Source organism: Equus quagga, chromosome 4 (assembly GCF_021613505.1).
Source record: "Equus quagga isolate Etosha38 chromosome 4, UCLA_HA_Equagga_1.0, whole genome shotgun sequence".
In the NCBI taxonomy this organism is placed as follows: domain Eukaryota; kingdom Metazoa; phylum Chordata; class Mammalia; order Perissodactyla; family Equidae; genus Equus; species Equus quagga.
In genome coordinates, this window is record NC_060270.1 from 100,189,643 (window position 1) to 100,209,187 (window position 19,545).

The window sequence follows — 19,545 nt, forward strand, 5'->3', positions numbered from 1 at the left end:
AAGCAGAAAAAAAAAAAAAAAAGATTGGCCACAGTTGTTAGCTCAGGTGCCAATCTTAAGAAAAAAAAAAAAGAATTTATTTCTCTTTCCTGTTAACAGTTTAGATATAGGTGATACAGGGCCTTAGTGACTTCAAGGTGTCATCAGGGAACCAGGTTCCTATCTTAGTGCTCATCATCTGTATTAGTTTCTTAGGGCTACTGTAACAAATTACCACAAACTTGATGGCTTCAAAAAGCAGAAATTTATTCTCTTCACAGTTCTGGAGGTTAGATGTCAGAAATCACAGTATCAGCAGAGCTGCCCTCCCTCCAGAGGCTCTGGGGAGCTTCTGCTCCTCGCCTCTTCCAGCTTCTGGTGGTTCCTTGGTTTGTGGCTGCCTCACTCCATTCTCTGTCTTCACGTGGCCTTCTCTGTGTGTGGAGGTCTAACCTCCCATGGCCTCTCTTTTATAAAGATTCTTGTGATGGCCTTTTAGACCTACCTGGATAATCCAGAGTGATTCCTTCGTCTCAAAATCCTTTGCTTAATCACATCCACGCAAACCACTTGTCCAAATAGAGAACATTTGCCCATCCCAGGGATTAGGTCATGGACATTTTTGGGAGCCATTATCAGCTTACCACAGCCTCCCACCACAAGGTCACCTTCTGGTCCACTGTGACTGTTAGAGCATTTCCTGCCAGGAGGAGGAGAGAGAGAAGAGCAAAAAGGGGCTCTCACGGCTAGGTCGGCTCCCTTTAAACAGTCTTCTTTGGAATCCCACCCAACACTTGCTTTCCTCCCAAAGGCTGCATTTACCTAGCTACCAAGGAGGCTGGAAAATGCAGTCTTCTATTTATTTAATGCCCTAAGGTATAATTTTCAAAAAGGCAAAAATATGACATGCAAATAAAAAAGGGTCATATGTCAACAATTTTGTTTAGCTCGTTAATTAAGGAGGAAATGAGTAAGATGTTAAGATCAATTTAAATGAGAATTTGGATTACAGAGATTTATATTCTCTGCCAGACAAAATTCATTTGCGTTGCTATGGACAGGAATAATTTGCATTGCTATCAGTTTTTTGCAATTTGCAGAGCTGTAAAATAGTTCAGTTGATAGAAAGTCAATCAAGAGTGTACACCTATAGAATGAGATAGTTCTGGAGAGTCTGCTTTACATAAACAACCCCCAGAACCTCACTGAAGGGACCCCCCCCTATAGTTTCTCTTTTTCTCTTTCCAGGTATTGGGTACTTTTTAAAACAGACAGTTGAAAACAGGGGCTCTCTTACCAAGGTGGAAGAGGATGATAGATGTTGGGGCTGGCCTCTATCTGTTTCTGCCTCTCAGTGGATCAGAGATATTTGCCCAGGGTGCAGGTTTCCTACAGTTAGAGTCATAACTCCCCTACACAGATGGACACCCTAAGTCAGGTCCCTCCCCCACTTTTTTTTTTTTTAAAGATTGGCATCTGAGCTAACATCTGTTGCCAATCTTCTTCTTCTTCTTCTTTTTTTTTTTTTTGAGGAAGATTAGCCCTGAGCTAAGTGCTGCCAATCCTGCTCTTTTTACTGAGGAAGACTAGCCCTGAGCTAACATCCATGCCCATCTTCTACTTTTATATGTGGGATGCCTACCACAGCATGGCTTGCCAGTGGTGCCATGTCCACACCCTGGATCCGAACCGGGGAACCCTGGGCTGCCAAAGCTGAACCTGCACACTTAACCACTGTGCCACTGGGCTGGCCCCTTCTTTTTTCTCTTCTTCTTTTCCCCAAACCACTCCCCTACCCCAGTATATAGTTGTATATTCTAGTTATAGGTCCTTCTATTTGTGCTATGTGGGATGCCACCTCAGCATGGCCTGATGAGCGGTGCCATGTCTGCGCCCAGGATCCAAACCAGCAAAACCCTGGGCCGCCGAAGCGGAGTGCGTGAACTTAACTGCTCAGCCACGGGGCTGGCCCCTGGCCCCCTTTTTTTCATTAAAGCATTTTCTTCCACTTATTTTTTTTTATTTATATAGAAAAAATTCTCTTTTTGTTGTACAGATCTATGAGCTTTGACAAATGTGTAGAGTCTGTAACCACCACCACAATCCAGTACAGAACAGTTCCTTCACCCCCAAATATTCCCTCATCCTGCTCCTTTGTAAAGAGGAACTAGAGGCTTGGAGAACAGATCAGTGGTTGCCCGGGAGCCGGGGTTGCTAACCCTAGCCCCTTGGCAACCACTGATCCATTCCCTAAACCTATAGTTTGCCTTTTCCAGAATGTCACATAAATGGAGTCATACAGTATATGTAGCCTTTTGAATCTGGCTTCTTTCACTAAGCATAATACATTTGAAATTCATCCATGTTGTAGTGGGTGTTAATATCTCTGTACTTTTTATTGCTGAATATTATTCTGCATGGATATGCCATAGTTTATTCATTCACCAGTGGAAGGGCATTTGAGTAGCTTCCAGTTTTTGGTGATCATGAATAAACTTGCTATAAATATGTACACACAGGTGTTTTTGGTAAATGCAATTTTCATTTCTCTTGGGTCAGTGCCTGGCTGTGGAGTTGCTTGGTCATATGCTAAGTGTGTTTAATTTTACATGAAAATGCCAACTGTTTTCCAAAGTGGTTGTACCATTTTGCTTTCCCACCAGCAACATAGGAGAGTTCCTGTTGATCTGCATCCTCACCAGCAGTTTTTAATCAATTTTTTTTGTTTTTTAAATTTTAGCCGTTCTACTAGGTGTGTCATGGTCACTCATTATCTGAACTGGGCCCTCTTAATAGTCTCAGTGCCACTTTGTCAGATTGTAACTAACATCTGTGGTGAATCTTTTAACCTAATCTGATGAAACTGATAAATCCTCTTAACCAGAGCAACAGTTCTTATATCTCACCTTTTCTTGCCCTTGATCTTGGCACCCTGAGCACAGGTAGAAGGATTAGCTTTACGTGGATGTGACAGGATGAGTACCATTGCCAGTGAGTGTGAGGATGGAGCTGAGGAAAGTTTCAGCTGTTCCTTCTGGTGGCCATTCTCTGTGATGTAGGAGCTGAGGGTTCCTGTACAGGGTGAGGGTGGGGTGTGCACGTGTGTGAGGCAGAGGTTTGTGTGAGGAGGATGGAGAAGTCTTGACCTGGCCACTGTGGAGAACGGGGAGAGAGCTGATGAGAGAGAGACGTGGGGCTGCTCTTCTCCTACCTTCTCAGTGATGGTTGGGGAGGGGCCCTGCAGCACCTGCCAACAGGTGGGAGCCTCTGGATGGACAAGGACCCACACTTTTCCTTCTCGCCCCTTCCCTTCCCCCCAAATCTCCAGCCCTCGACAGAAAAGAATGAATGGGTTTAGAACAGGATTCCACAGTAGCCACTATACTGGATGAATATTTGAAAAATATCTCCAAATCAGGAAGTTCCTTAGAAGTTATTAGTTTATAGCAAATAAGCATAATTCATTTAAAAAGCAGGAAGTTTTTATTGTCAAAATTAATATTTGTGCACCTACTGAGTACACAGAACTGTAAGGAACCCAACAAGAGGCAAGGTTCTCTTCCTCGAGCTGCTCTTATTCTGTGTAGGAATGAAAAGAGTAGAACATTGTTTCTCCCAGTTCTGTGCCCTCCCTCCAGGAGCAATGCCACTCGCACATCATCCTCAGGCCCAGCCAGGTCCTGCCTCTTGCCTTCACTGCTGCTTTCCTCCCCAAGTCACGTAACACCAGCTGGCCGTGGGTGGCTGTCTCTGTCCCGTCTTCATACTTGATTGTAAGTTGCTTCAGGGCCTGGGCGAGGTCTTCTGTAGCTACACCAGACAGGCTAACCCAGTGGTTTTCAAACTCAAGCGTGCCTCAGAATCCCTCAGTGGTCTGGACTGAGGCTGAGAATTGGCATTTCTAACAAGATCCCAGGTGATGCTGTTGCTGCTGGTCTAGGGACCAGACTTTGAGCACGACTCATCTGAACCCACAGAGAAAGAACGTCCTCAAGGACCTTGCCACCCTCTTTGTGGAGTCATTTCACTTCATCATGCAGCATAGAGCTCGTTGCCCACTAGTGTGAATAACAGTGTACATTCCCCTTGATGGCTCCTTCCCTGGTTCCTTAGAGAAACTCTGAAATTACCATTCCAGGAAAGACTCAGATCCTTCTTCCAAGGACATCTTAAAACCCAAGTTTGCGGTTATTCATTTATTTGTGATGGTTTGGTTAATGATTCTTACCAGCATAACGAAACCAACTTCAGGTATTAGGTTCTTTTCGGGTAATTATAATTGCTACCAGTAGTTAGAGGAGGTGAGGGCTGGAGATTTCTTCCCTATAAACTCACTCAGGTGTGAAGGAAAACAAGGCTCAGACTGAGTTCTGCCCATACATAGATTTATTAGCAAGTTGGTACAACACAGCCAGATAACGAGATTTATATGCTTAGTAAAGTTCCAGCTCTGTCCTTTTAGGGGGTTGGTGCCGTGACAGCACCTTGCTCTCATTATGTACCTGTAACAAGTATGACAGTATTTCATGGACAACATATTAGTTTTCTGTTGTTGCCCTAAGAAATGACTACAAATGTATCAGCTTAAAACAAATTTATAATCTCACAGTTCTCTAGGTGAGAAGCCCAGGCACGGGATGGCACAGCTGGTTCTTTGCTCTGGGTTTCACAAGGCTGAGCTGAAGATGTCAGCAGGGCTATGTTCCTTTATGGAGGGAGGCTCAGGGTATGAAGCAGTCCCAGGCTCGGCCAGGTTGGCAGAATTCACTGCTACAGGATTGAGGTCTCCGTTTCCTTGCTGGCTGTCAGCTGGGGATTCTTCACATCTTCTAGGGGCTGGCCGCATTCCTTTGCTCATGGCCCCCTTCACCCATCTTCAAAGCTAGCAATGTGTCAAGTCCAGAAGGGTCGAATCCTTCTCATGCTTTGAGTCTCTCTGACTGCCTCCCCTCTTCTGCCTCATTTTGTCTCTTCCTGACTCTTGAGTCTTCCTCTTCTGCTTTTAAGGGTTTGTGTGATTACATTGTACCCACCCAATAATCCAGGATAATCTCCCTATTTTAAGGTCAGCCAATTAGTAATTAAGAATTATCTTAATCCCATCTGCAGAGTCCCTTTACAGCAGTACCCAGATTGTGTTTGATTCGATAACCAGGGGACAGGAGTCTTGGAGTAACATCTTTAGAGTTCTGCCTATGGCAGATAGAGTTCGGTTTTCCTGCTGTTCTGCATCAGGGGCCTAATAATTCCCTGGAATCAGCAGCTGGACCTGGGGCCGTGTAGTATCAAGCCTAGGGCACCTTTCTAAGGACCTGATGGATTTTTTTTTTTTGAGTTTGTAATAGTTTACACCATGTGAAATTTCAGTTGTACATTATTTCTTGTCCGTCACCACATAGGTGCTCCCCTTCACCCGCTGTGCCCACTCCCCTCTTTCCTTTCCCTGCTGGATTTTTATAGCTGGGTCGTACAAGGCCCGGAGTGCTTCTGTGATATTTCTAATCAATCCTCTTACCTCAAATGTCATGAATTTCACCACTGAAAGTAAGTATCCAACAACCATGATACTAGTGAACAAAGTCAGTAATTTAGCCAGTGTGAAAGTCTATTTCTAACCTCAGGGGTGTTGGTTGGTGATAAGGGAGGCTGGCTGACCGACTTGCGGTGGCCTCTTTTGAGTGTGGCCTTTTGATTAAAAGCTGGTTAACTACTGGAGTTGGTATTCCAGAATGAAATAATTGATTGCCTTTGGGTGGTAGATTAAAGCCAATTGACACACATTTCTATCACACTGTTTATGTTGAAATGTTTTGAAATAAAATTCAGACGATGTAACAGAGACTCTTGCCCCCTCCACTGAGATGCCCAGCAGAATGTGGTCATGTCTTGTTCTCACCCTGTGTGCCTGGTACATGGTGGACGTGCGATAGATATTTTCTGAGTAAACTAATAAGGTGAGTTAATGCATTTCTACGTCTTAATAGATAAAAACAATTACATGCACTATAGGAACAGTATGATAGATCAAACTGCATTGGAAGAAAGCGGAAACATTACTCATGTTACTTTGTTGAACTGGGCATTTATTGTACTCATAGTGCTATAAACATGCACACTACAAATTGAGACTTGAAAATGTTTGTCAACGTTTGTTTTAATGATGCCTATTGAAAGGAGCATGGCTCCATTTTGATGTACTGTCTTCCTACCAGAGTTAAGTACCTTGATGGTAATGTACATTTGCATCTGCACTGTGCCTTGTGTGTTGCATGAATGAATAAAGGCTATCCACCTTTCTCGATGCTCTCAAAAAGTGAGGTATTTGAAATAAGAAAAAAGAGGCTTATTGAAAGTAATGTCCAGTAACTTTCATATTTCATTCACCATCAGCAGGTGACCCATTTTTTCTCTCTCACCTTCTGTTTTTTCTTCCCTTGAATTGCCGCCTAAATTTCCCCAGACCTCACCAGACTTTGGGTATGGATGAGGTCACATTGGTAGCAGTAACTCAGATTGCACCGACTTGCTACCCTCCTCTCCTTACACAAGGCACCAGGCCCTTGTAAAAATGTTTCTGGAAGTTTCTGGAAATCCCCCCAGGGGATATGTCACATGTGCTCGTTCATGACCAGGGAAGCTCCTGCTTCTGGGGCAGCTGGTGCCCTTCTCTCTTGGAGCGTTGCCCCGCTTCAGCTCCCAGTTCCCAGGCCTGTGGGTCAGAGCAGCCTAGTGCTGCCTTTTGCCGTTCCCTGGAGTAGAGCGATCTCAAGCAGCATTTTAGGTTTTTATTGACAGCTTCTCCTTTTCTTCTCATAGGAGAAATTCACATCATGGACAAAACACTGTGCTTGAACTTGCGCTCCCCTTCGCTTGAGGCGTTCTGACTGCGTTGATCCGTCATCTGGCGGCTCCTTGCCTCAGAGTGAATCCTCCCAGGAGGCTCTCACCCCTCACAGACTGGGTTGTGGGCAGTCCCACCGACTCACCCGCCCCACCTCAACTCAGCAAGCTGGGAGTCGGCCCAGGGTCCTGCCACAGAGTGCTTCCTTATGGCCAAGGCTTCCCCTTTCTCAGTCCTAAGTTCCGTGTCTCCTCCTGTCTTCTCTCCCTCCAACACTTTTTTGGGGTACAGGGGAGAGAAGGGTCAGACTTTGGAAGTCTAGGTATCATGCTCTTTAAAACTCCAAGACTGTGATCTGATCATTTACCATTTGGAAATGGCTATTTGATGACATTTGCTTTAGTGATAAAGGTCCCTCCTCCACCCCCGCCCCAATCCTCTTACTCATCTCCTTTTGGTTTTTCTCATCTTGTTGTAAGCATTTCCCAATGTGAAATGCAAACCTAGACCAGATAAAATTGGCAGGAACCTTTACTGTGAAAGTTCAAGATGCTAAAAAAAACCTCTAAAATGATTGATAACACAAAGTGTCAGGTTTCATAGTCTCCAGATGTTGTGAAAAATGTAAGATCTGCTTTAAATGCAATAAGTCACCTCAGGTATTCTGCATCGCAAATATTGCTTTCATATATATATGTAATTATTTTTAACTGAAACACTCAGAAATGAAAAGTAACCCCTGCCCTTCTCTCTTTCACTGCCTGGAGATAAAGCCCAGTTTGGTTTATTTCTGCCATCCCTTTTTAAAAAATATTCCTTATATGGCAGTTTCTAAGCAGCAAGATAGTCAGCTGTGTGATTAAAATGTCAAAAAGAGTAGGAAAACTGGCCGCTGGGAAAAGTCTGTTTGGAGATTTACATAAAGGCAGACGACTGACTGGGGAGTGCTGAGCCCCCAGCTGTAGACCGCTTGCCGCTCCCCTCCCAGCCCTTCACAGGCCCTTTTGTACCATGCAAGGAGCTGGCGGGAGCTCTTCTGCAAGCTGCATTCGGGGTACCTGCAAGTTTATGGCTGTTGAACCTCTTTGGGGCCTATTTTGTGTTTCTCTTTCTCTTAGGAGCCCTCTGTCTTTAACTTGGAGAGCCCCCTTCCCCTGCATCTCATAGTACAGGGTGGGGGTTGGGGGAATTGGGGTGAGGCCACAGATCCAGAGTTGCAATGAAATGGGTTTAGTTTATGACCAAGAACAATCCCCGTTTACCTTAAACCTTGTAAACTGGGTAAGTCGGTACTCCAACCATAGGGCCGTAGATCCTGCTTCGACCTGACAGGAGTAGGGTGGTCCTCCTTCGAGGCCCTGCCCATGGTGGTCTCTGCTCTGCGTACCTGATACCCTGGTTACCAATGTAAGGCCCGTGGTCCCAGCCTCACCTCCTAAGAACATCATAGTTTGCATTTTAACAAGGACCCCCCCCCAACCCTCACAGGGGATCCCTGTGTCCGGTAAAGCTTCAAAAGTGCTTCTTTATACCAATGCAGAGGGTGGGTCAGCTCCCCAGCAATGATGGGCAGCTGTGACAGGCAAACACATTGGCTTCTAGGTGAGCCAATTTTCAAGCTAATACCTGACAGTCTTGCCTTGTTTTTAAGAGCCTCTTGCCTTACAACATAGCTAGTAGCAAGAACACTATGCTTTCTGGGTAACTATTATGTGGTACTACATTCTGGTTAATTTGGGGGGATTAACCTGACAGCACTTGGTTTACATAAAGGGGGGAAATTATTTTACTTTAAGGTATTCTGTGGTTGGGAATGTTGAACATTTCGTTTTAAACAAAAAGCTGTGTGTAGAAAGGCGCTGGGCAAGTTTCCCCTGAGGAAGGGGATCTGGAGGAGATGGATGTTTCAGTTTTCATCTCTGGTGATGAGGAATGTGGCCACTTCATTCGGAGGCAGTTTTTCATTTCAGTGGCGTGGAAATCAGTGTCATCGTGGTTTCGTCGATGGCAGTTTAAGTGTAAGATCAGCGCCTGTGATTACAGTGGCTTGGAACTGGCCTCCGCTTGTCCTCGTTCGGCAGGCAGTCTGCTCAGCTGACCACTTCATGGACCCTGAAGGTCTCTTGTCCTAGTAACCGCTCGTGTAGTGGAAGCAATAGCTCTTCTTTTTCTGGAGAGGGTTCCTCCTCTTTTCTCTCATTCCTCAGAGTTCTTTTTTTAACCCGTTTTGGTCATTGTTGAGGGTAGGGTCTTTCCTTGACTGTCTGATGATCCTAGTTTGTGTGTGAGTATGAGGTGCTCAAAAGCTGGTTGAAAGGGCTGGGTGTGTGTGGAGGGCAGCCTTGATGCCAGCGTGATTGGCCAGGGATCCACCATTTCTTCAGGGGCACGTACCCAACTGTGATTATTTATAGGTCTTTTCTCTCGGTGAGTATCCCCAGAGAGGAGTGCTCTCATCTCTTCCTGCCGTGGAGGGCGAGCTTGCTGTCCGCCTTCTCAGAGCTGCGTGGGGAGATTCATCTGGGGCCCACCCATCCGCATGTAGAATTTTTCTTAATCCCAGTTTTTTAGTATAGCACTCAAGAGTTTAGCTCTTGAATCTCTGTGGTCTTGGACTTGAGCCTTTCCAGAGAAAAACCCCACCTCCAGGATAAGGGAAGGAATGCTCCCTGACTTGGGAAGGGGTTCTGGGCGTCTAATTCTCCCTGACATGAATTTCAACTCTTTGTCCTGTGTTCGGCCCCACCTGTGTCCCTGCCTTCAGAGGGATCTGGCGTCTCTGAAGCTGGGTGGCAGGTGCTGAGTCCTCCCCTCCCCCTCCTCCAGCACTAACCTTTTCTGGTCTGTTCAATCCACGGCTCCCTTGGCAGTCTGCTTCCCACTTTCCGAAGTTTGGTGGCTTGCCTGTGGTCGTCTCCTTTCCCCACTGGTCTCTCTCAAATCCCTTTACTGCAACTTTAATGGTGTTTTGAAACAGAGTGAAGTCAAATGAGTGTTCATCTGCTGTGTTTAATGGAAAGTGTGCACACACTCTCTAATGAGTGATTGAGAAGGGGAAAGAATAAAACTTCTATAGTTATACATTTATCTTGTTTTATAGCATTTGAGGTTCAGCTGTTTGTGAAAAGCAATTTAAATAAGGATCGTGTTGGACAGCAGTTGTTTATATTCACTTCATAATATTTCAACTCCCAGTAAAAATGAGGGGAGATCAGAGACAAGAGAGCATGAATAAAAGATTTGTTGACTATACAGCCAAAGCCCATGGACTGTTGCGTGGTAGAAGGTTCCACCGCCCTGGCCTTTTCTAGAATTGCACGTTTAATCTAGGTTTCCTAGTTTTGTAAGTGCTGGGTGGTGGTTCAGTGCATGAGCTTCAAACCTGCACAGAGCGCAAAACTATTTGAATTCCTGCTTTGCCGTATGCACGCCCTTAGCAAATTGTTTAACTGATTTGACCCTCAGTTTCCTGACCTAAAAATGGAGGGAATTGTGCTTTATTCCAAAAGTTATTAGAATTGAATGAATTAGTGTATGTAAGTCCTTAGCCTTGGGTGACTCCTGAAAACACGTTTTATTTACTTTGTTATATGCTAGGTCTCCTTTCATAGCTAGCATCACTGCTCACTGTGCCAGGCACTGTGCTCAGCCTGGGAACCAGAGCCACCTGGTCTCTGCTTGCATGGATTTTTCCCTTGGAGCAGGGGCTCACTTATTCATCTATTAGGTCTGCGATGTATTGAGGCCCGACTTGGGGTGGGAGGGCGACCGTATTTGAACTTAGGTCTGCCCAACTCCAGAGGTCTTGCTCATAACAGCCTCACTCCTCATTGTTGAGTATTTCATATAGTGAGTGGTCAGCCTCTAAACAGAACACAGTACAGACAAACGGAGGGGCATGGCTGCTTTCTGAAGGTTCTGGATGATGTTGGGGTTTGGTGTTCTAACCATTCACAAAAACCATTGCACATCCATGTGAAATAGCCCACATTTTAAGAGGGGGTGCTTAGTATTAGAGAATATTGTTGGAGGAGGTGAGGGGTGGGTAGATTGGAGCTTGGAAGTAGGTGTCTTAGTTTTGCTGTTACTATGTCCTAAAGAGTTAAGGTGAGCAGAAACTTACAGGTGTCTCTTGAGCAGTGGCGTGGTTGCTGGTTGGGGCAATTCAAGTCATCAGACAATAAAAATAAAGGGCTTTACCTCCCCTAAGTCCTTTAAATGAAAGAGAGCAGTTGATGGAGGGAAATGCCTATGATCTGTTTTGTAGGGAGTAGGTTGGGAACCAAAAGTGTAGAAAGGTTCTCATATTTCTCCTGGTTGCATTTCTACCTGCCTTATTGGGGCCCTTCTTCCTAGTTTCTGGCTCCTACACAACAAATATTTTCATTTCCCCTCTACCCACTGTCTCCCCCCCCCACTCATATTTCTATGTGGATACGTGAATGTTTTAGATAAAATATGAATGATACTTTGTATGTTGTTGCAGAGCCTACATTTTCCACTTATATTCTCCCTTCCCCTCCCATGACCATTCTATTTTAACCTTTAAAAAATTCCCTTTCTGACACCATTAAATAAGTTATGAAGACAGCCATATGATTAAATAGTACGTTAGCCATTTAAAAACCATGGTTTCTAAAGTTTGAAATAATGTCCCTATTTGTCAAGTACCATAAGCTTCTTTGATAATGTAGCCTATTTTAAGATGTAGTACATTATAGCTGGCTGGGAATTGGCTTATTTTTATAGGAGCGTAGATGCTTTTGCAGAAAACCTTTAGATGGCAGCATCTCTCACCATAAACCATACTCTGAATTGAAGTTCTCAGATGCGTAAGGTGTCTGACACAGGAGGATGCTCAGAATCTGCCTGACTCTTGCTTTCAGTGTGCAGTGACTGAGCTGAGGCCCCTAGAGGGTCAAGGTCATGGTTCAGGGCGGAGAAGGAGGGAGACCTGTGGACCCCTATCTGGCACCCTTCTCACCAACCTCTCTCTTACTGATGGGAAGTGGTTCCTGTCTCTCTGGCCTTGTTAAAAGCATACTTTAAGTATAAGGCAACCAAGGGAAATGAGAGTCAGGTGGATGATTCTGGACCAAAATGTAATATGATGTTTGAAAGGAGCAGATGGAATGGAATAGGCAGTATATTTCTTTTAAAGCAGCTTTATTTAGATGTAATTCACATACTGTACAATCTACCCAAAGTATAGAGTACAGCCGTTTTTAGTATACTCACAAGATTGTGCAACCATCACCACAACCTAATTTTAGAACATTTTTAATCACCCCTAAAAGAAGTCCCATATGCCTTAGCTGTCACTCCACAAGCCTGCGTATCCCTGAGCCCCTGGTAACCGTTCATACTTTCTGTAAGTTTTCCTATTCTGAACATTTCCTATGAATGGAATCATATAATGTATAGTCTTTTGGGGACTGATTTCTTTCACTTAGCATAGTGTTTTCATGTTTCATCAATGTTGTAGCATGAATCAGCACTTTCTTCCTTTTTATTGCCCAATAATATCCCATTGTTTGGATATATCACATCTTGTTGTCATCAGTTGATGGACACTTGGCTATGATGAATAATGCTACTGTGAACATTTGTGTACAAATTTTTGTGTGAATATATATTCACATAGAAGTGGAATTGCTGGGCTATATGCTAACTTGACGTTTAGCCTTTTGAGGAACTGCCAAACTGTTTTTCAAAAGTGGCTGTACCTGTACATTGCCACCAGCAATATGTGAGGGTTCCATTCAATTTTAAGAATTCCTGATTTTCTGATGATAAGTTGAGGTTGCGGGGGAAGTGAGAGAGAGAACTCTGGGTTCTCTCGTGTCCCCCGAATCGCATGCCAGGTTGGCTGCTGCGCCTTTTTGAAGGCAGCTATGTCAGCTGCCAAGAAAGCAATCATCTTCTCTGCCCCACACAATTGCTGTGCGTCACCAGTCTGATAAAATGCCTGCATTCTCTGGCCACTCAGAGCATGTTGATAGTACAGCCTGGCTGTTTGTAATCCTTGCCTCCTGACTTTGGAGATACCAAGCAACCCAGTCGTCTTTGTCCCAGTTAGAGAAAAATTCCAAATAAAAAAAGCCGTCCAGGTTCGAACATGTCAAAATCACTTACTTGACATACACCAAAGACAGCTGTAGAGACTTAACAGCAAAGGAGCAGCTTTTGTTTTTGTCAGAGTTGACATTCTTGAAACCGAGCTTACCCCTTTCTCCTTTGGCAGCCCAGACTGGACTTTCCCGTCTGTACTGAAAATGACTGTGTGTGTGTTCAAGGGAGGGGAAGGGGCCGGCTCTTCCTTTAGGCATATTTGGGTCCTAGTGAGGACACACACTGTACATTCTGAAGCTTTGTTTGCATCTGGAAAAAATTAGCTACACTCAGATCTTTCCCACTGCAGGTCCCGTCAGGAAGCCCAAGTATGTGGAAAGCCCCAGAGTGCCTGGAGATGCAGTTATAATTCCGTTCAGAGATGTGTCCCAGCCAACAGAGCCCAATGAGAATGGTAAGAATATGTTTTCAATGATTTTACCCCCTGAAGGTTTTATGTAATGACACTCCATTTCTGAGTGAAACTTGAGTGCCTCTTGCAGGAATGCTTTGCTAAACTGAATGTATTTGGGAGGGTTTCTTTCTTCCCTCGGGCAGTTGCAGAGATCTGTTCAGCTCATGTAAATTCTTGGAATTATATACACAGTGTATGACTAGTTGAGTGGGTGCATATGCATTGTTTAAGCATTGAGTCTTATTTCCTCTCAATTTTGACCTCCCCGGCATGGGGGGATATGAAAAGCCAGCCAGTAGACTGCTTCCAAGACTTTGTTTTGTTTTTAGTACTCCATCGTTTTAGAATATTCTAAAGGCTTTGGCTGAAAAGTTGAAACTTTAGCTGGACAAAGCTTATAATACCTAGTTTTCTTAAAAGCATTTGGTAGCTCTTTAAAGCTTATTTTTTTTAACATCTAAAATTTTTCTTCAGGGAATGTGGAAATAGGGCCACAAAAAAATGGATTGAAACCTTTTCATGAAATTTTATATTTTGCTTTTTTCTTCTGTATCTGGAAATATGTATAATAGACATTATGAACTTAAGCATTTAATAGATATATTAATAGTTCTTTGTTTTTTAAAGTCACTTCAAGAATTTATCTGTTTGTTCCTTTCTGGGGAGTCCCCAACTCAGGTCTCTGGTCTTTAGTTTGTGTGTTTTGAACTTACGTCCTATTTTCCTACAGAAATGTGGTTAGGGATCCTGGGCTATGTTGGGAAGCCTCTTTTACCCTCAGTGTGGGCATAAGTTTGTGTATAATGCTGAAAGAGAACTTGGGGAAACTCATCCATCCATATTTCCACTTTGGAATCCCTGGTGTCGTTCTCTCCCTGATGACGGGTGGCGAGGGGTACAGCTCCTCTATGTGCTACCCACCGTGTGAGCATTTTGTTTCTGCAGATGCATGGTGGGGAGTAGGGACGAAGTGGGACATGGTAGGAGAATGGAATGAGGTGAAAGTGGTGAAAATAAAGGTGAAAATGAGCTGAGAGGAGGGATTGGCAGGAGATGATAATCAGGAAGAGGAGTTTGGGTGGGTGGAAGATGAGATGGGGCCAGGAGCTGGGCATTTTGGGCAGGGAAGAGGTGCTGTTGCCTGCGTCTTGACTTGAGAAATTCTACTCTTTTTTCTTCTGTCCAGACACCTCATTGTTTGGTTTAGGTGGGAGGTTCACACTAGAGCTTGTGCTGAGAAGGGGCAGGGCACCGGCTGTGTGCTGGTGAAGAGGGGAGAGTGCACGGTGGCGTCTGGTTAGGGCAGCCATCCTGCATAAGTGAGGACCCTCTCTGTTGTGAATTCACGTGTTCAGGATGTCCGCCTGTCAATCTCTTCTCTCATTTCTATTCTGGGTGTCGAAAGGAAAATAAAAATCTGTTCCTCTGAAGTAAATATCAATAATCAAATTTACGGAGCTGTCTTCCCATTTCAGAATAAGCCTGCCACCCCTTTCCCTCCTCCCCGCCCCCCAAAGCCTTTGTAGTCCTGGTTGGTTATGCCGCTGGCATTTTGGCTGGCCGGGACTCCATTATGTAACCTTTTCCTCCCTGGCAGGGAGTATTGTTGAGGTCCTGTCTAGAGTTTAAGATTACCCTTGGGGTAAAAATGGGGGAGAAATTTAGGATTTTTATTGGGCAAAGAAAAGAGGTTATAAAATAGTTCCCATTGTCAACTTCTCTCTACCTTGTCTAAGGCAGAATTGGCTGTCTTTCCTGGGGTCAGGGGGCATTCTTCTCTTTGGCTGCCAGCTGAGCTAAATTCAAGTATTGTGATTGATAATCACTAGGCTAGCAGTTTGCATGCACGCTCACTCCTGAGACCTGTGCTCTCAGATCCAGCATCATCAGTCTCCATGGGGACTGAAATTATGACATACCTGGGGCTACAAGTACTACCAAAAGTTTCTAGGAATTTTGCCTAGAATTAAGAAACAGGGTACGTTTCCCCCACTGTAGGTGTCTGGGAAAGGAGTGTGGTTCATGTCTGTGGGCATTTGGTCTTGCAGGAGTACCATGACGTGGGTGGAAGCCCCAGCAGAGTTATCTGTGGGTGATGAGGAGGTGAGATGGTTACCTAACAAAATTCAACTTGACAATTAGTAAAGTATTGTAATCCCTATGGAATCCTTTACATTTCAATGGGGTTAATTAAGTTTGCCATATTAAAGTGTAAATTTTTTGTCCAGGTCATTGAACCTAAAGGAGAGGCTGCAGGGAACTAAAACTAATTGAGTTTGAGTATTAACCCAAACATGTACATTTGCATGATGGACAAACTGTCATTTCTAGGGTTTAATATCAGCATCGTCATTTAAGTTTTAATTTAAAATTTGGTCGTATACTTTCCATATTTCCTTTGGGCATTTTTTTTTTAAGTCTCGAAGACACTTTTCTGGGTGCTGTTAATAGTAGCATTTCAGTATTTGCCAGACTAACAAACTATTGAAAACAGCTCCTCATGAAATGCTTTTGAAATTTCACATAAACACGTGAAATATCAAGTTATTCCTAAATGTTTAAAATACCCTTCCAGACTAAGCCGCCTTGCTTTATGGTCATGTAGTTCCATAAATTCTTGATTCTTGGCTCTCTGTTTGAAATTTAAATCAAAATAAAACAAAACCAGTGAGCACTTTGAATTTGTTCGTTAATTTATAAGTAATAGTGTTTATGTGTAAATTGCATCTTTTAGCCATCTGGGAAGTGGGTTATATGATATGGGCAGGTGAACATTTTTATTGTAAGCAAAGAACCTGGTCTATTAAAGTTTGCATTTACCTGGAGACATCTTTAGGGAAAGACATTCTACTTTATTCAGTATTTTAAAAAATTTTTGAAAAACAGCATTTTCTATTCTGACAAAAAAGAGGGATTTAATGAGGTCCTCAAACAAAATGCAATCCTCTTTTTCCTGTCAAATGGACCTAATAAGCTGCACATCCTACAGAATAAGTTCTTCACAAATAAGTTCCTATTGCTGAACAGACATTATTTGGGGGAAAAAATGTCATTTATCCACAAAACAATATCTCTGCCTTAAGGGAAAATACAAAACCAGAGAAATTAGGTAGGATTATTAAAGTATAACAGGATTCACAGCTATGTTTCTTTGAATTAGGAGCAACCATAATCCATTTAGATTTACTCCAATCTGTCGTTAGCTACTTGAGCAAGCTTTGATGGGGAGGAATGAAGAAGTGTTAGTCTTATGAGTCATTACTCGGTGAAGATCTGTCTCAAAATATGATGGAACTTTTTTTCTGGCAGCCTGGTTAGCAAGTAAAACTAACGCATATGAAACAGCAGAATAATGAAACGCAAAACTATCTTATTGGGAGGAATGGGTCTTGATAGGTCTTGATGGCTTATGTTTTTGATTGCTATTTCTGACATTCAAAAAGATATAGAGAATGAAAAAGGTATGAAGAATAATGGCACCTGTCTGCCCACTACTCAGTTTAAGAGTAAGACATAACTGTATTTCCTGCTGATCATGTTCCTCTTCTTTCCCAAGGGTAACCTTGCTCCTGCTATTTAATTTTCAGCTTCTTAGAAGGGTGATGTGCTATTTGACCAATGATTGAATAAGGTTTTAATTAGATGAAAGTACAGAATGAGGACATTCCTCATATGTGTGCAGTGGAAGAGAGACTAGAGGTAGGGTATCCATTCATTCTGCATTTCCATAAATAAACAGTAATTAAATACCTATGCCGTGAAAACTACTATGTTGGATGCTATTTGAGATGGGTTATCAAGCATAGGTCCTTCATGGAGTCTTAGAGTTTGGTGGGAGATTAAAGACCTGTATACAGAGTGACTATATCCAAGTGGGGAAGTAGTGTTAACTAATCCAAGCTGTGTGACGAATTGGGTACAGATGAAGGTGCTGAGCCTGGAAAGACTTAATCAGAGCTGTGCCTTGAGATTTACATGGCAGCAGAGTACAGGATGGAGTGGGGCAGGAAGGAGGCTAAGATCAGGGAGAATGGTTAGAAAATGATTTTAGTAGTTAAGTGAGAGATTAAGATCTCAAATTACAACAGGAGGACCAGGAAAGAAGAGGTGATGAATGAGAAGATTCTTGAGGAATTGCAAGGACCTGGGAGCCTCAAGGGACAAAGATATTGACTTCAGGGCTTTGAGATGACTATTAGAAGGACACTGGAAGAAACAAAACCGTCGGTTTTGGTTTGAGTTCAGTTTCAGGCATGTTGAATTTGAGGTGCTGGTGGAACACCAGCAGAAGTGTCCATTGAACAGTTGGAAAATCAAATTTTTGGGCTCAAGAAAGAGCTTAAGATGTAAACTGGGCAGCCATTTGCTTAAAAGGAATATCATGAGACCAGGTGCACTAGAGTAGAGAAAAGGTCATTGAGAGAAGGGTACTGAAAGACTCAGGGATGTTGTTCATGAGCTGTGAAAAAGGTGGAAGAAACACCAGCAAAAGGGTAGGAGAAGAATCTACAGGCCCCCACAGAATCCTGGAACTATGGATTCTCCCTCTGTGTCTCTGTTCTGATATGACAGTTGCCACTTTCTTCCTTGGAGGACAGAGTATTTGCAAGATCAAAAATCTACAGGAGGGGCTGGCCCCGTGGCCGAGTAGTTAAGTTTACGGGCTCTGCTTCAGCGGCCCAGGTTTTCGCTGGTTTGGATCCTGGGTGCGAACATGGCCATGCTGAGGTGGCATCCCATAGACCACAACTAGAAGAACCCACAACTAAAAATATGCAACTATGTGCCAGGGGGCTTTGGGGGAGAAAAAGGAAAAATAAAATCTTTTTAAAAAAATAGACTTTCTTAAAAAGGAAAAAATGTACAGGAAAACCAAAAGAGGAGATGGGCTGTTAAAAAAAAAAAAATTGTGCCTAACAGGGCTGTTTCAGGAGACTTGTGAAGGGGAATGAGTTTCAGTTGTAGGTAGGTGATAAGGAAATGGAATTAGTGAGGATAGATCACCCCTAGGAGCTGAGCAGGTAAGGGAGGATGAGAGATCAGTTAAAAGGCTGAGGGGTGTGTGTACCTGTGGTTTTTTATTTATTTTTAAGAAAAGGGAGAATTTAGTACAATTGAAGATTTAAAGCAGAGGTTCTCAAAGTGTGCACTGTGGAATTCTAGGTGTCCCCAGGACCCTCGCAGGGGTCCGTGAGATCACAGCTCTTCAAAATAATACTAAAAAGGTATTCCCATTTCTTTCGCACTGATGGTGTAAAAGCAGTTGTTGGTAAGACTTGTGATACCTTGGTGCACACCAGAGTAGGGCGCCTGCTCCACTAGGGCAGCATGTGGTATTTTTCATTACCACGCACCTGCGTCAGAAATGATTCACTGAAGAATGTCCTTGACGAAACACTAAAAATAATGAATGTTATTAAATCTCGACCCTAGAATACCCATCTTTTTAATATTCTGTGATGAAATGGGAAGTCTGCATAAAGCACTTGTGTGATTGTTTGAATTGCAAGCTGAACTGAGCCATTTTTTTAATGGAACATCATTTTTACTTAAAAATGACTGACAAGCCATGGTTATTTGAAATTGGGCATTTGACACACATTTTCTCGAAAAGGAACAAAATGAGCATGTCATTTTAATTTTTTTTTTTTAAACCTGACAGGATTAGTTGCCAATGATTAAATTTGACCTTTCAAGTGAAAATTAGATTTTTGGAAATTTGCGTCTGTCACATCGAGCTTGACAGCTTCCCAGGCCTTTTCAGTTGAGATCTGTGGTGATATTAATGAATATGGTGTTTTGGTATTGTGTAATAAAGTGTATCAACATTTGCAAGATCTGCAAAACCGGTGTTTTCCAAATGACCCAATACATGATGTTACAAAATTTTGCCTGGGTAAAAATCCATTTGAAGCATAAAACAGACCATTGAATTTTGCTGTAACACCACACAAGAAGTTCATTGATGCGGATTCAGAGTCAACATTGGAACTAACCTTTAAGAAATTGCTACTTGTCAAGTTTTGGTGAGGTATCAAAGAAGAATATCTGTAATTATCTGAAAAGGCTCCTCCTTTTCGCAACTACACATCTGTCTGAGGCCACAATTCTTCACATGCTTCAACCAAAAGAGCATATCACAACAGATTGAATGCAGAAGCAGACATGAGAATCCAGCTGTCTGCCATTAAATCAGATG

At 43.2% G+C, this 19,545-nt stretch overlaps 1 protein-coding gene across 17 annotated transcripts in view; it reads left to right on the top strand.

Annotated features, from left to right (window-relative positions):
• TANC1 (tetratricopeptide repeat, ankyrin repeat and coiled-coil containing 1) overlaps positions 1-19,545 on the top strand; it is a 228,885-nt gene that overhangs the window by 122,323 nt on the left and 87,017 nt on the right. For 14 of the 17 annotated variants that reach the window (XM_046659728.1, XM_046659730.1, XM_046659740.1 and 11 more), the window contains one exon: positions 13,242-13,346. The exons of 2 other annotated variants lie outside the window; for them this stretch is intronic. In XM_046659728.1, the coding sequence (XP_046515684.1) occupies positions 13,242-13,346 (105 nt within the window). Of the gene's footprint in view, positions 1-13,121; positions 13,347-19,545 lie in introns of those variants that run through there. One more of the 17 variants, XM_046659745.1, reaches the window with a different exon arrangement.